General features: G+C 37.8%; 1 protein-coding gene across 1 annotated transcript in view; it reads right to left on the bottom strand.

Moving 5' to 3' along the window:
* The window catches only part of LOC149303165 (DNA mismatch repair protein Msh2-like), a 48,351-nt gene that overhangs the window by 3,783 nt on the left and 26,420 nt on the right, over positions 1 to 18,148 (bottom strand). Inside the window, exons 10-14 of the mRNA XM_089481472.1 lie at positions 9,129 to 9,252; positions 7,512 to 7,662; positions 3,498 to 3,595; positions 719 to 964; positions 189 to 393 (exon numbers count right to left, since the gene is read on the bottom strand). Coding sequence (XP_089337598.1) covers positions 189 to 393; positions 719 to 964; positions 3,498 to 3,595; positions 7,512 to 7,662; positions 9,129 to 9,252 — 824 coding nt within the window. The remainder of the gene's footprint in view (positions 1 to 188; positions 394 to 718; positions 965 to 3,497; positions 3,596 to 7,511; positions 7,663 to 9,128; positions 9,253 to 18,148) is intronic.

The following is an 18,148-nucleotide window of genomic DNA, read 5'->3' as shown; positions in this document are numbered from 1 at the left end:
AATAACAATACGTTATACAATCTGATCTGATCTTTTAACTAGGCTTCCCAGCAGTGGAACCCCCAGCCTATGGACCCCCAGACTAAGCCTTTGAACCACTGGCAGGAATCAAGGTTATATCATAGATCGCTTCCAGATCTACATCACTATATCTAAAGGCATTATAGTACATTACTGATTATAAGTACCTGAGAATAGATGCCGTCTCGAGCATCTCAGCCATGAATGTAGACACTCCCTTCATTTGGCTATCTCCAGCTCCAACTCGTGCAAGGATGCAGTCCACGATGCTAATCTCTGCAGAGTCACATGGTACAAAGCAGCCAATCTGAGCCATTAGTACGATCACACCGGTCTGCCGGATATAGGTGGATTTTCCTCCCATGTTAGGACCTGGCAATATGAACGTGACTAAATCATTAGTATTTAAAGTTACCAGTTCAAAGAAAATACCAAAACCATATCCGGGGAGCGGTTCTTTCACCAGAGCGCTGTTTCGTTAACACTTGTGATGAATTAATATGGGTTTGCTGACATTTTCCGATCGCTACACACAGTGAAGATCTCAATTACTATCATTGCGTAAACTGGATTTCCTCGCACTGCGGATGACACGTGTAATCAATTAAACACGTGTGCTGAAACAGTCCAAGTAAAACGCGTCGTGACAAAACTTAATATATGGCTGCAATAAATTTGAGAAATGTTGGAGCGTTACCGGTGATGATATGAAACATCTGCTTCTCTTTTTCAAATATGATATCGTTGGGAATGAACGCAACATCGTCTTGCACTTCAATACATGGGTGCCTGGCAGATTTCAGCACGATCCGTCCCTGTCCTTTCTCCAAGATGACCGGGCGAACATACGGTACCGGTGCTCCATTAGAAACATAAGCAAAGCTCACAACTGCGTCCAACTGGGCAATTACATCGTTCAGAGTCTGAATTGGATCCACATAGCCTGAAAAAGATGCAGAACAAGTTCATGTCAGAGAAATGTACACGTATGGTATATGTCGCTACCTTCAACCTGTCCATAAAATATATATATCCATACACAAGGAAAGGATAAAGTTCCATAAAAACTTCCAGGTTCCATGACGATCTGGTAACGGAGATTTCCATACTCTATTAGCGAGATGGAGAGAAAAAGAAGACGTGAAGTTGAGATGATCTGTTTTGTAAGATTTGCCTATAATATGTAATATCCTACGAGGTATTTAACAGAAAGTACAGTAAATTTATGACATTTCTTATATAAAAGAGGTAAACCACTGATGTTATATTTTGGCACTTTGATACAATACAAAATATCTGAATCGTGCGACTAGCGCTGCTTTCTCCATGAATGCAAAATGTGTATTTTGGAGATCTCACCTAGAGTATCGTGTAACGTTCTGGAGACCCCATTTCCAGAAAGAGATTTCCATTTTGGAGAGAGTTCAGCGGAGGGCGACTAAAATGGTGAACGGTTTCCAGGATTAAAATTATAAGGAAACACTAAGGGATCTCAATAGGTATCTCAACATTTAAATACTCAAAGCACACAGAAGTTTATTACTTCAAGGTAGGAGAAATGTTAGAACAGGAGGTCGTAAACTGGAGAGTCAGAAGTTCTACTTTAATGAGAGGAACACCAACTATAGTGAAACTCCCTCCCAAGAGAAGTGGTAGAGGCTACAGTGAGAGAATTTAATCCTGCATGGGACGGACATAAAGCTATCCTGAAGATAAGACCAAGGATTGATTAAGGTTTAAGTCTTTACAGCAGGAAAAAAAGGGGCAGACTAGGTGGGCAGAAAAGTTCTCATTTGCCATCAAAAATCTATGTTTCTTGTGCATCGACACACGGCGTCATTGAGAAATGTCCCAATAAATCATGTGAGCTGTATTCAAACAAAGTTACAAACAGGGTCTTCTTACACCGTTACTTGGAGCAGCGAAACATCCACGTAGCTGTGATAAAGCAATACGCGTGGTCCTTGTGTGGCTCTTTTATTTAGGCAATAAATGAACATAAATGGTCACACAAACACTGCTCCCCTCCCTCTCCCGTATACGTTAAAATCTTTCACAGCCCCAGAAAAGCAGCCACGGTCTTGCATCGTCTTACTGCTACTCAGCTGGAACCGGATCATTAGAAAGACACAACCCTACGACTCAATCGCTCTGCACGCTTCCAACAGAGAAAACGCAGACGATTTCCTGGCAATTTCTAACAGGGGAAAAGAATTTGATGGCACAAAAGCTTATGGCAATTTAGCCTTATTTAACGCACGCTGCGCTTCTTTTTATTATTAAAACTGGAAGAATGACTGACAGTGATATTTATGGTAATACTAACTTAATTAGCCTGGACAAGTACAATAAATACATGTATACCAGTCCATGGGGGGGTTTTACTTGTCAGTCATTATTAACAAAATAATTCTAGCTAGTATTTTCTTAAAATTCCTGCAGATTTGCGTTGATACGTGCGCACACGTTATGTTACAGGCCGTCGGGTACATACCCTGCGTTGCATTCTCTGTGTTGGTATATTGGTTTAACAGTTAAGACTTTTAAAACCCCCGTGGATATCCCCATAAGCTCATGACTACACGTTATACGTATAGAAGTATTTTTCAGTGATGGAACACTTTAAATTGCACTTCTATAAAATAAACACGGCCGTCATCACAGGAGGTGTGAGGTATGTACATTAAACAGCGCCCAGACATCTGAATTTAAAACAATCTTATGACAATCATGTTGATTCTTATAGATTACTTGTCTTTCTGTGTATCGGGCCTGATGGACAGCTGTTACTGATGTACCACATTACTACATATGCCACAGTACTAGCCGTGTAAATATCAGCAAAACCTATAGATAAATACAACTGAAAGACTAAAAGAAACCAAGCCATAGCTGGAGTTCCAACAACACTGCAGGACTGCTGGTGGCCGTCTTGAGACGTGAAAGGATACTGAGAACCTGTACTGATGCAAGACCCCAAGGACCACCAATAGGCCACATAGCCAACTACATAAATACGTAAGAAAACCTACTTTACTCTACCTTTATTAAAAGGTTTTTTTTTTCTCTTGACACCCTTCTAAACTTTTTTCTGTCTGTAATTTCATTATACCTATCTATTATACAAATAACAGAAGAACATTAAACAGTTGTTCAGATCACAAATAAATCACTAAATATATCATATATACAATCAATTTCTGAAAATAGTTGCTTCTTCTTACTAATTCTAATCTGTATTGTTGACATCACATTTCAAAATGTATTTTGCTTGAATAAATCTATAATGCTGACGAGCATATTACATTTACACTATGCCCAGTTCTCCCGATCCAAGGTCAGTCAGCAAAGGGAGTTTGTGTGCCTAGAGACAGATGCATTTGGGGCTGACACGCAAATTATTTACTCTCAGTAAACAGAGACAAAAGGAGAAAAACTGTCGTTTCATCTACTCAAAAATAAAATTCTGTCCTTACCAGAAGAGATGTTAATGATCTCCTTAACAATGGCATTCTGGGCCTCTTCATATTCTTCCCTGTTTCTTATGTACTCTTCATTGAAGGAACTCAACTTGCTGTGTTTAAAATCACAATATTGTTAGTTCTTTCATATTCTACAGGCATTCCGTTTCACAGACAACCAACTCAACAGCAAACCAACAAAAGATACAATCGCGCCTTTATATTTTACCCAAGGAAACCACGTCCAGCTAAATTCCAAAATTGTAGTCCAAAAAGTTTATATAAAAGTTTATTTTTATGAGCAAGTGCTAAAATTAGTGCTGTATCTTCCCAAATTGGTAATGGGAGCAGACTGACCAGATACCAAAATGAAAAGAAAAAATGTGCACCACCCAAATGTGGCATTTTAGCCCCCAAACAACCTGACAAGCCTAAGCATGGGCAGTATCAATGTACTCAGAAGATGTTGCTGAACACATATTGGGGTGTTTGACAGTGACATATACCAAGAGCTATACATTTTTACCTAAAGTACAAGGTGTGTTAAAAAATTACTACCACAAACTTTGACAAAGGCTGGTGGTAGAATTTGTGCGTGGAAATAGTTAAAATACCACATACCTTTGTCTAGTTTTCAAAATATATGGTTTGATGGGGTAAATTAAAATGGCCAGCTGGCCCAAACATGTCCCAAATAGGACGTGGGGCAGAAGGACCAGATGTAAAAATACCAAGTTGAAAAACTGAATTGCAATTGTCCCAAATGTAGCGTATAAGCCTCCAAATAACCTTGCGTAAGTCACAAGGCATACAAAGAAAACAGCCCAGTCCTTAAGGGGTTAAAATAACAGGTTCAGCTTTTGCATAAAATATTGTTAGACCTTATCCTAGAAATCATCACCATATGTGAAGTTGCGCCAACCTGCTTCCCCTTGTAAATTAAAAGAATTTCACTAGGTAGGTTTTAATTAAAAAAAAAAAAAAAATGAAAAAACAAAATGAATTCCAAGCTGGTAATTAAGTTATGTTCACGTGTGCGTGCAAGGATTTCAAAGAATAATTGATTTATTAGACAGAAGCTATTAAATGATACTGGCGTTAAGTAGCATTTTCTCATGTGCTGTGATAACTTGCAACACTAATGCTGTCTGAAGAATTACTTTGTTAAATTAACACAAGCATAAAAAACAGCTTAAAGAAGCAAATGCACAAAGAATTAATAACTAACACTATTATAGATTTGCTTCAACACGAAAAACAAATCACATAGTTTGAGGATGTCTTAGACATCTAATGATGTCATACTTTATATTCACAAATACTGCACAAAAAATGAATACAAATTTGCATTTTAGGACGACCCACACTGTTATTACCTTTTTATGGGCCTGATATTTATTATGTGACCTTCTAACTCACTGGTAAACTGGTGTCACCTTTAACCAGAAATTTGTATAAAGTGCTTTATGCCGCAAGCAGTATACACAAACCACAACCGTGCTACTCCCGGCTCACTAGTGTATTTATTGTGTTACTCCACACCTCACCCAATATACTGTATTGTCCCAAATTACAGTCCGAACCCTTTTAGTTTGGTGCCTTTTTATTTGAAAGAAAATATAATTTTTTCAACAGAAAGTTAAACAGGGAAAGGAATGAACAGAATGAAAGTAGACATGGTTGGCCCTCCTGAATAGTTAAACCCTGATTATGGGCTGCAGCCCTGATAAAGATGTTAATTAGAAGGGGGGGTAGGGCGTATAATCGGGACAATATGGCATACAACTTGGCAGCAAACCCAGGTAGTGACCACAGAACTTATTCTTCACCTGTCAGAACACTACAGAACCTTATGGGACTTTAGAGTCAACCGTAAAGATGATGTAGAGTTCATGTCTTTAAAATGGATGCGTTGTGACATTATTATGGATGTGACACACACACACACACACACACACACACCATACAGACATTCTCTAACATGACAGATCCACTCTAAAGTATCAGTGCATGGACACCATTGCACTTTACCGCATGGAAATTGGTCCACGCATTCTTAAGACATCTGTTGCTTTATCCTCCTCCGGTGTATTCTAGTAGAGCCAGAGATTTGCGTTGGTACTCTTACGGCACATGCACTGTAGCGGATGCCAGTTCATGAAAGCTACTGAAACCAATGAGGTTATTAAATATCACAAACCTACCTGAAAATGATTCGACAAAATAAATGGACAATTAAATTTTGCTTGGATCATGAAAACTCCTCTAGTCTTTGACATCCGGTACAACAAAAAGTAGACAAGAACAACTAGGGAAAGCCGTGAATATAATTATGCCGCCCTCCCCCCAGGGAACAATGACATTTATTTAATTTTAATAAATTAGCTATTGCTGTCATCAGCCCTTTTTGATTAGTGCACGGTTAACATGACACCCCTCCTCATTTTTGTTCCGTGGACATATTGTACAAACAGCTATAGAGATAAAACTGAAAAGCTCAGTGGCGTATTGAGCACCTGGCACATTAACAACGCAAGAACAGGTGGCCGGCACCTCTACTGAATAGTAACAGTATCCACTATTCAGACGTGTTTGGAATTAAATTACCTCCTGAAAGATTAATTAATCAACCGTTTACACGTTGTATGCTTAGCTGCTTTGCTTTGTTAAACTACAAATAAACATTACATAAGCGTACAAAGGTCTACATCCATCCAGTTGGATACGTGAAAACCATTGGTAATACTATGCTTCAGCCCCCAATCTAAATGCCAATTCAAACAATGAAAATTGGGCACCGTTTACACCCATTTCAGTTAAAAAAACAAACAAAAAAAAGAAAACCCCTTATTTCTAAAGTAACCTTTGCTGCTTTCAAGTGGAAATCATAAAAAATAAGGTTGTGCATCTGCAGAGAGCTGGCCATTAGAAAGTAAATGCCAACTACCAATGAGACTGTGTATACAGCATATGACAGCAATATTGGAAATACAAAAAAGTGCATTTAAAAAAAAAATAAATAATAAAATAAAAAGTACCAACACTGTCTGCACAAAGAAATGGGAAGAAATCATTCCCGAGTCTTTAGAGCGCAACTTAATAATCTATAAAAGAACATGGGTGTCTGGGGACACAGAGACACAAGTCACCTCTAAATATTAGGCAGAATTATTGTTCTGGTTGTGCTTGTAAAACAAGACATGGTTTTCAATTCAGACAGCACTTAAAAATAGTTTATTCTGACTGCTCTTGTGTCTCTTGCTCCATTAAGGGGCCGATAAATTCTGAAGACTTCAATGCTTGATTCTGCCGATACATTTCCAGTAGATAAAAAGAACGATATTGTAAGAGCATGAAAATAAACCAGTTCAATAAAACTTCCCCAAACTTTCCTTAAAGAATCAGAGGGTTGTTGGAGGAATTCATACAAAATACATTTTTGAGTAGATTTATAACCGTTACTCTTTATCTCGCTTTAAAAGGATTTTGCATTAAATTTGTGGTCTTGTCAGTTCTGCTATAGATAAAAAAAGCTTAAAGTTACAATTAATAATTACAGAAAATATGCTGCGTGACATCTTATGGTCCTGGAGAGATGGATGCAACATGTAAACCTTATTGCCTGCCTCTGCATATCTTTACATGCCATGCTTGAGGCAGCCCTTGAAAGATTGAGCTTGTAATTCATGAGCATATACAAGGACATCATTTATCTCTTAAACAATATGCTGCTAAACTAAAATTCATACGCTCATTACTACCTTACAGACTTCATTCTGCAAAGCCTGACAGGTCCCTTACTACAAATTTGTGGTGGAACTGGGCCGTCGTTTAACTACTCTATAGGTTAGCCCATATGTATTAAAACACTTGCTTCAATATTGGTTTATTACCATTACCGGAGAAATTGCAGAAATTACCAAGAGAAATGGCAGGATATATTCAGATTGCTGGACATACCATAACTAAAGAATTCGATATTTTGTTTCATATGAAAAATCCTCCCACCCCCCCTCCGCACAGTTTTACCTGTTTGTAAATCTCACACCATTTTTCTGAATGTCAATGGTAGTAAACTTCTTGTTGTTACGTAGAGCTTTCTCTTCCTTGCAAGTAACTCGGAAATAATGACCAAGTTGGGCATTGGATTCCAGTTTTATGCTTTTACCTGCATCCAGACCTGTTTATAAAAATACAGAAAAACGATTGCTTGAGACAGAGACGTTTAACAAATTATCTACATGCCACATTTAGGCAGCCCTTGTAATTCAAACGCATATACAGAACTTATCTTTCAGATGATGTGCTACCGAACTACAAGTCATACTCTCAGTACTTGCTTACAGAGTTCATTCATTCCCTTACTATGGAGCAAACGTTCTGCACTCTCCCCGTGACTCACCTACAAGCATCCAGAGAGGAGCCGGAGACAGAAACTGATCAGCTAATATAAGATATCCTGTTATATCTTTAGAGAGACTGCACTGAAACTGGAAGAGTTAACTCAAGATATCTATATATAATATCTTTGATACTTAATATCTCATTTAATACCCTTTTACGTATGAATGAACTAAATAAACCATAACCTAGTTAGGAAAAAATAATTCTTACAAATGAACACAAACCTGTCAATACTGTGGAATATTAGGGTGTGGGAGAGCAAGGCTCAAGGAGGTTAAAGGTGCTTTGCATTTTGAGTTGGAGGCTTGGGAGATGCTATGTTTTCGGGAGAACATTCCTTTACATTATCCTGTACCAGATATAGGATAAGACAAAGGGTATAGAGGTCACAGCTGAACAGATGAACCTATTTGTAAGGAACCAGACTATTAATGTAGGCAGAGTAAAGAGTGTCGAAACCCATCCGTATATTATGTTGGTTCAAAAGAAACAATTTCCATTGGAGAAGGTCCGAATTGAGGCATTTTTTATGACATTATTTAAAGTCACTTAACAATAACAATGACTACATCGGGTGAAACGGCACCTTTAACACTTTTGTTACTAAATGCAGCATTAGAAACATCATCCCTAGTACACAGGAACTTCACAGCTTTCAATTAATGGATCAGAAGTTGTACTCTTACTATGATATACATCTGTAGATGAGGGGGCAGAGAAGAAACATGCTTTCACGCCATCTTCACATCATGCACACGGTACTACCTGTAGTTGCTTGCTAAATTATAGATAAAACTCCAATTTCGATTTAAAGCTTAAAGACTATTCTTGTGTCTTCAGCACACTGCTATGACGTGCATGCACGTTGGTGGCCGGAGAGCCCACGAATTAGTGCGTATCCGCCATGTATGATGTACGCAATGTAAACTATTATTTTATACATCATACATAGCAGACATCAGTCACACACACGTGAAATAAAACAGATTTTCTTTGGGTTATATTGCTTAGTGACACACAATGCAAACAGTGTAATTATAGGTTAAGTGAAATAAAAGACATGAAGGCAGGATTATGGCCCCGGGGGAGTTTGGCGCAACTGTGTCAAGGTCATTAACGAGAAGATCACAAAACTGATATGACACGAAGAAGCATACAAGCTCTTTTACCAGATGCAATTTAAAAACTACACATTTCTTCAGAAGTGTTACATTAAAGAAAGAGAGGATACGAAACACCCACCAAGTTCTCTGGCTGCACTGTTCAACGTCGACTGCATGTTCTTTTCCAGCTCATCCATCTTTTCTCTTAGCTCTGTCAGGTTAGGATCAAAAGAAGCCTTTACAAGGAATTCATGATTTTCCACCTTAAAAAAAAAAACCACAACTCATCAAGAATGTTCCAGCTCCTGTTAAAGAGATCCTCTGAGTTTATAAAGAAATATTTAGACACATCAAAGAGATTAAAGAGAAGAGTATTTCGTATTACTCTAAGGACGTAAAAAGGTACCATATGAGGTTATTTACTAAATCATGAGCTGTGCTGAGATGTAAGCATTTTAACCCATTGAGACTTTGCAATATGAACATCCACCTCCAACAAGCCTCTCCAGCAAAAAGTGCTGAGCTGGCCATAATTCAGGGTTAGGTAGCATCCCAAATCGGCCCCCCATCAACTAAACATACAGCCCACGCTCAGTCTCGCCTGCAGGAGAAGCTCACCAAGGTGGCCTGCATCATGTTAGCATAAATCTGTGAGCTAAATAGGCTAAACACACCAAAACTGATGGTTTAGTGAATAAAGACCCTAGGATCTGTTCCAGTGAAATCACCACCAGCTTGGAGAAATTGGAAGCGCCCTCAACCAAAGACAAATCAACTCTCCTGACTCCTCTCAAATCCTCCTCTAGCTCCAGAGACCACCATGCAAATACGTACAAATATTTTACTTGTATATAAAAATACATGGATACAAACCCACATGATAAAGTAGTACTTATGCCCTTTTTTTTTTTTTTACAAAAATAAAACGAGACTATTAATCATCTCCAGAAATAGCAAAGCCAACAAACATCTGCAGTCCTTAGGGGTAAAACTGCAGAGGAAAGCCGAGATGCCTTGAATCTCCAAGGACAGCAGAACTGCCAAACATTATTAAAATATGTATATTACTACTAATTCCAAGCGAAGCCTTCATTTTCTGACGGAAATAAAACTGAACGGCAATCTTGTTTATTCTAGAATTAATGTTCATGCGAGTGTCCTATACCTAAATAGATTTTCTTCCATCGTATTTTAAACTTAAAAAAAAAAAAAAAAAAAAAAAAAAAAAGAGATTTTAGTCAATTCTGCATCACTTCGTTTGGCACCAAACACCAAGACAAACAGCCCTGGTTTGAATCCATAATTATCTATTTTACATTACACTTTATACAGCACCAGCAGATTCCTTAGCGCTGGATCTATTTAATGTATGCCAGAAATATGTCTCTCTCTTCCGGGGTAAACACATTAAAATGTATTTTTCATACATTCAGCATTAACATTTAATTAAACTTTACAATGGGCTCGGAAAAAAATATATAGAATTTTGCACTGCAGTTTTAGAACAAGTGCTGGGTTGGTATTTTATTTCAGAGTAAGCTTGTATCCTTTTCTTCAATTTAATGCATATATTCAAGAAACAGACTATATAAATCTGGACGGCACTGTTTTAATGAATACTGAGTTCTGGATGTTTATAATGAAACAGAAGTAATCATTACTAACTGCCTTACTAATAGCGTGTAATGTATTATAAAACACAAGGTAAAAAATTTATTAATATGCCATTAATTATTACTCGTGTTTTTAAACAGATTGATTCCACACAGTTAATACAAATCAAACATCAGTCATTAGGAGGAAACATTACAAATAAATAGGTAATATCAAAACCAGATTCCTTATAAAACTCAACATTAAAAAAATAATATTATAATTATAATTTAGTTTTTTTAATTTAAATCTCTCTCTCTATGTCTACTCATAGCGAAAGCTTTGTAATCCCACTCCTGCCCAAAATTCACTCTTATAAACCGTATAACCTGATTTTGCCATGATTATATTTTCTACACTTTGGATTAATTCTAGTCTGCTGTGATTTTTTTTTAAAGGGGTGGAAAAAGAAAGAATGGTTTTATAAAGAGTTTTCTATAATTACAGCTACTAAAGCTATATTGCAGTTGTTCTCAGTGCAGACTTGACTGATAAAAGATAACTAACTGTCTTAGCCATTATGGGCGCACATGGCTTTTCGTAACTAGAATCAGGGGCAGATAAAGATCAGATGGGACACTGGGGCTTCAATGCTAAAGGAACCCTCCGTAGAAATAAGCATACATTTATTCATACACACAGCGTATATTCTCACTAGGATTACATATTTGTTTTGTTTTTATTTAGCCATAGTCACAGCTATATGTTGCATTGCCAGCCAGGAAATATTTTTAAGGTGACAGAAGGGCGGCTTAAACTGATAAACGCTAACAATGTCAACACAGACAAGTGATGGAAGCAGCAATACTGCTACTGATCTTGTGTTGCTCCACTGATACACACAAAGGCACAACACACAAATGAAGACAGACAAAGATATGCTTAAGAAGAAACAAATACATGCATTCATACAGATACACACAGTTCTATCAGGAGAGTTTGGTCTTTAACTCCACACTATGAAGACCCAATACGGGCAGGTCTCTCCAGTAAAAAATTGGATTTAAATATGTATATAGGGCAGCTAAGATCTTCAGGCAGGAGAAGCTGTAGTTTGATCTTCATAACACATATTGAAGTCAAGGTGCTAAAACATCTCTCCTACCAACTGTTTTAGCGAATAAACCCCGCTGATTTCAATAAACACGTTACGCAAGCTGCTACCTGCAGGGTAAAGTTGTGTAAAAACAAAAAGTACACCCTCTTTGAATTCTATGGTTTAACATATCAGTACATAACACTCACCTGTTCCTTATCAGGTCTAAAATTATGATAATGGTGAACACCACATGACATATTACACATGGTCATTATTTATTCAACAAAAATAAAGCCAACATGGAGAAGCCATGTGTGGAAAAACTAAGTACACTCCTTACTGCTGCCATAGGAATTAAGATGCCAAGTAGTCACCCCTTATTATGTCTTAGACTTTATTGGTGAGAGGGGATAGGAGAAGCGTACTTTGGTATTTTCGTTTCATTTTTGAGCTGACCGTTTCCCACTTTAGAGATGAGATGAGTTAAATGTTAAGTTCTATATTCCTTTTTGCTTAACTGCATTATAAGATTACAGACAACGGCTAGTTTGAACAGGACATTTTTGTACGCAGCAAAAAAGTAAAAGCTTTTCAGAGTGTCCGAAAACCACGTAATCATATAGTTAATTGTTTAAAATATATAAAATACATTTGAAGCCTATTTGACACAGTGTATGCTTTGTTCATTCCCTGATCCTTTCCCAAAATTCTTTATTACCAACTAAGCAGTACATACTATAAATTACCAATCTTGATAGTTCAGTGCACAAAAACCTCATTAAATAGAATGTCTTCTGCATGAGTTACACCAGATTGTACGAAATCAGAATATGCCTGATGTTCTAGTGCAATATTTTTCCTAGATCTGCTTTTAAAGATAAGAAAACAAAAGATACTACATTTTAATGAATGAATACAATTCTGGCAGTTTAATTTGCAGCAGACCAAGTTCTTTAAAACTCTGCTCTGCTAGGAAATAGACATACAGTACGATGAGTAATCACTCCATCATCACAAGGAACTCCACGTCCATTCACTGCTCCATCCGGCCACAGCAGGACATTTATGACAGTGCCCCATTTGGGACTTCTAATCTTGGAAATGTACCTTGCTCTTATGATTTAAAGGTCAAAACTTATTAAAGGCAGGCAATGTCAATATAAAATTACACACAATCCTATATCTTTTATTGAACATAAAATGATATAAGTGATAGAAAATGTGAACATAATTACAAAAAAATCACCTGTCGCTGGAAAAAAAATGACAATATGTAACGTTATAAGCCAAAAGGGATACTTATGCTGGCAAACGAAAGGGTGAATCGTTCTTTTAACAAATTTCCCACTTATTGGCATAAAGCTAAATGATAAATATAGCTGCTGCGTGTCCATATGGCCATGATCTTCTCTGCAAAGCACACCATGGGAAAACTCAACCTGGGCACCACAGCTGGTGGTAACTTTTACATACACATAAAGCAAGTGTCACTTGGTCTTGAATAGAGAGCTCTCATGGTGCCACAATGTACAGGGCGTGAAGCCGGGACTCCAAGGGTTACGTATACTAGTTGACATTTTCTCACAGACATTCTATCGTTTTAAGTAATTCTGACTTCACGGCGGAGCAGTCAAGCAGACCTGTTCTCTTTGTGCTCATTACTTGCGTTATGAGGGCGTCTCAGAGGTTACCCATTTATGACTGGTAAATCATTGTAATTGGACTGTAACAGACTCTGGGTTTATTGCACTTAATGTCAGTCTAAGTGCTGTGCTAGCAAAACATATTCATCCCAGAAGCATTAGTAGATATTGTTACATTTGTAATAAATCTGAATGCACGGTAAACACACAGTCGAGAACATTGGTTCTCAAATGAATTTTTTATACCACTCTAAGCTTATCTCTGCCAGTGTCAGGAAGCACCTCCACTCCAACTCCACGGACTGCGCACCTACCTAAAATTGATAGGACCCAGGAGAGCGATGGTCTGAAGGACACTCCGATTTGGTGCCTTCTTGAACCAGTTTTGTGTGAACTATACTTTTATTGGGTTCCTTGGCAGGTCTTAGCCCCTGGAATGATTGCTGCCAGGTCTCCCCTGAAGGGCTCCGAGATCATAGATCAGGCTTGCTTCTATACTCATTCCTGTAGCCACAATTGTCAGGGTGGCCACACTTTGGAAATGCTGGTCTACAATTCAGATATTCCAATAAATGATTCTGCAGTGTACATTCAAAGCAGCAATTATACATCCATCAGTAGGGTCTTGTTTTAAGTCTACATAGTCCCACAAAAAAGTAAAGTAGAAACTGCATAAACATAGGCAATCCAAGCACAGCTATGTAGATGTGTGCTCATTAATGTATGCCAGCGTAAAAAAACACTCAATAGTCCATGAGGTGAACTGCAAACATGTGCCATGATAGCTGGGCAAATATTAGGTAGATGAGAATCATACTAAAGATCTGAGCAGTAAATAAAATACAGCACCCGTGCTGCTAAACATTAGGAGCGATGGATTTAAAATCGTTATCCAATACCAGTGTAGGTTAGCTGGTGGTGCTCCATACATTAGTGTCAACATCGGTACATTGTAATCCGACATGAACTAACTTCACTCTAGCTCTTATTTAAAAATGCTGCTATTTCTGGTTCTTACAGTAATCACTAAATAATGTAGACAAAGAAAAAAATCCCTTAAAAACAGGTATTTCACAGGTGAAGGTAAAAGTAGCCTGAATACATTCAGTCTAGAATCTCACGAGTATATTCAAGCACAACATGCTTAAGCTAAAAGCAGACAAAATTGGACTCCATGCATATGGTAGACTTATGAACAGAGATGTTAAAAAGTTCCAATGATTCACTCAAGCCTTCAGCTGTTACTCTAGGGTTCTTTTTTAGCTCATTGAGCATTCTGCCTTGTGCTCTTAGAGTCATCTTGTCTTTGCACCCAAGTCTGGTTCCGGACATGTCGGACAGTTGTATGTCATATCAGACATGTCATTATTTATAAAGTGGATTTTAACTAATTCTAATTTATGGTACCCCTGATTCCCAAATGAAAATGCTGTCAAGTTCACAGATCTGCAGATATTTCAGTTGATCAGTGTAAATCCGTGGTATCAGGACGAGCACACGTCAGGGCTGTCCACTAGTGAATATCCAGTAGTCTTGGTGACGTCCCACACCGCTGGGTTTACAGCTTTTACCTCCCCCATGACAAACAGCTGAACGTTGTGGCCAGTTTATTTATTTATTTATTTTTTTATAACCCACTCTTTCCTAATTGGCCAGAATTTCAGTATGAAACCAGCTCAAAATTCTAAAAAAAAATAAATCATGTTTAAGAATTACATACAAGATAAATGATTATGGGCAAAACTGTAGGTAATTCGTGAGCATTTGGTACTCTGCCAATTGGAACAGCACAACAACCATAGCTGTCCCCTGTGCGGATTATACTACTGGCTTTCTTTAACCCCTTAAGGACCGGGCTCATTTTTCCTTTTGTACCCCTGTGGGACCGAGGCTGTTTTGACACTTTTGTGGTGCTTGTGTTCAGCTGTAAATTTCTCCTCACCCATTTAGTGTACCCACATAAGTTATATATTGTTTTTTTCAGGACAAGATGGGCTTTCTTCGGATACCATTATTTTGATCGTATCATCTTATTTACTATAAAAAAAATAAAAAAAAAAACATGGTGAAAAATTGGAAAAAAACATTTTATGACTTTTATTTGAAAAATCTTTTACTCACCTAGAAAAGCAAGTAAAAAAACTAGCTAAATAGATTCTACTACTTGTCCTGAGTTTAGAAATACCCAATGTTTTTATGTTTTTTTGCTGGTTTTTGTAAGTTATAGGGCAATAAGTACAAGCAGCGTTTTATGATTTCCAAATATTTTTCAACAAATCTGGTCAGTCTGCCTCCATCTCCTCTTTGGAACATCTTTGAAGCCGGTTAACTCAATTTAACCCATTCAAACCATATATTTTTGAAAACTAGACACCCCAGGGTATTCCAAATGCTGTTATTTTAACCCTTTCCATGCACCAATTATACAACTACACTTTGTCAAACTTTGTAATAGTATTTTTTTTTTATTTTTTTCCCCACACAAATTGTACTTTAGTTATAGATATACAGGTTCTGGTATATGTCACTGTCTAACAACACCCCAATGTGTGTTCAGGAACATCTCCTGAGTACAGCGATACCCCACATGCATGGGTTTGTCAGATTGTTTGGCTGGTAAAAGGCTACATTTGGGGCATGCGTAATTCAGGTGGTCATTTGGTCATTCTGCCTCCATCTCCTCTTTGGAATATCTTTGAAGCCGGTTAACTCAATTTAACCCATTCAAACCATATATTTTTGAAAACTAGACACCCCAGGGTATTCCAAATGCTGTTATTTTAATCCCTTCCATGCACCAATTATACAACTACACTTTGTCAAACTTTGCAATTTTTTGGGGTTTTTCCCCCCCCCACAAATTGTACTTTAGTTATAGATATACAGGTTCTGGTATATGTCACTGTCAAACAACACCCCAATGTGTGTTCAGGAACATCTCCTGAGTGCAGTGATACCCGACATGCATGGGTTTGTCGTGTTGTTTGAGATTTAAAATGCCACATTTGGGAAGTGCGCTTTTTTTCTCCATTTTGGAAAGTCTGTACCTATGCCCTATCTTTGAGCTCGGCCACTCCAATTTACCCCATCAGCCATTTTTTTTTTATATTAGACACCCCTTGGGTATTTGAAGTGCTTTTATTTTAACTCTTTGTTGAGATATTTGAGAAATTTTAGCACTTGCTCAAAATAATAAACTTTATTTTTGTATTTTATTTTTTTAATACTTTTTTTTTTTTTTTTTTTTTACACATTTTGCTGGTACTGGATGGTTCATCTAGTGACATCACTGCATAATTATTTTTAAATGTTAGCACATTTTTTTTTTTTTTTATATTTTACTAATCACATTGTGATTAGAAAGCTGGGCTCCATTGACTTGCATGGTTGAATGCAGTACCTGTATTCAACCTGCAAGTGGAGCCAGAGTTCTCTAGAGGGTCTGGAGACCATCTAGCAAACTTTTAAAACTTGATGATGGCGAAGAAGCTGATGGCGAAGAACATCACAGCCCACCCAGAGGTAAGTGTTTGGTGTCGCTGGATGCCTCCTGATCGAGGCATTCCAGCGACACCATTTAAGTTTAGGAGGCGATCGTTGATCGCCTCCTAAACGCTTTTAAAACGGGCGTCCGCCACCATACAATGTATGGCGGCTGTTGACGCCCCGGGGAGGGGCCGATGCCGATTTCGGCCTTGCTGAATGCCTCGACATCGAGGCATTACAGTAACGCCGTTTAAGCGAAGAAAGTGATCGTTTATCACTTTCTAAGCTTATTTAATTTTTCGACGGTTCAGGACCGTCAAAGGTCACTCAGTGACCGTTATGTCATGACGGTCCTGAAGCGGCAAAGGTCATTAAGGGGTTAAAGGAATTTCACCGTTCGGATATTTCCTGAATATTTAAAATGCTGGATGCAAATGGCTGCTAAACAAAGTAAAAATTTTACATCAGAGGAATATTAATTTGCAAATATATATCACGCAAATGAAGCCTTATTAACAGAAACTGATCATTTCCATTTCTTTTACAGGGTGAACTGGTGAAACTCAATATATAACACATTTAATCCTGGCTGGATAAGGCATTAGAAAGATATTTGTGTATAAAAAAAAATCACTTCTATGGTTCCAAGCTACCACTTCATTAGCGGTTTTCTATAGCAATGGTGGCAGCGCGTAATGTTAGGAAAAATGGATATAGCTGTATTATTAGCCCAAGAGAAGATTAATATGTTACCCCCCCCACTCTACTTTCTCTCTATGGTCAAATTTAAGACCCCCCAATCATTAGTCCACCATTCCATCCAAATAAGAGACCTCCAAGATTACAAAATATGATGTATTCCATTTTCTTAATGTTGGCCCAATAAAATGCATCAACTTCAACAAGAATGATGATAAAGACCCAAAATATATGGCCCACACAACGTGTAGAATACGCGATATGCCTTTTAAGTAGATATTTAATGAACAGAATCAATAGACAGAAGACAATATTAGTCCCAAGCCCTTTTTGAGCCCCAGAATACAGAATACGTATGGCGTAAGACAATCACGAATGCGGATGGGGTTCGTGTTATAGCTTTTTTTCAAGCTGTTCAGGGATGTAAGATCTCCAGTTTGCATTCGATTTTGAGTTTCGGATCAGTTGCTCCCCGTTTGGTGCTTTCATCGCCACCAATTCTCAGTGGAGACTGTGTGTTTTTGAGGCTGTGATCGCATCACATATAATTTGGAATCTTACACGTAGTGCAGCTCGTGTAATGACCAAACCAAACGACAGAGCATTAGAGAGGGCACGGAGGAGGTATTGTTTCCAGTC

This window comes from Sceloporus occidentalis, unplaced genomic scaffold (assembly GCF_023333645.1).
Source record: "Sceloporus occidentalis isolate IW3139 unplaced genomic scaffold, rSceOcc1.0.p SCAF_15, whole genome shotgun sequence".
NCBI classification, from domain to species: Eukaryota; Metazoa; Chordata; class Lepidosauria; order Squamata; family Phrynosomatidae; genus Sceloporus; species Sceloporus occidentalis.
Note: the sequence above shows the minus strand (reverse complement) of the source record. Positions and strands in the feature narration are given on the sequence as shown.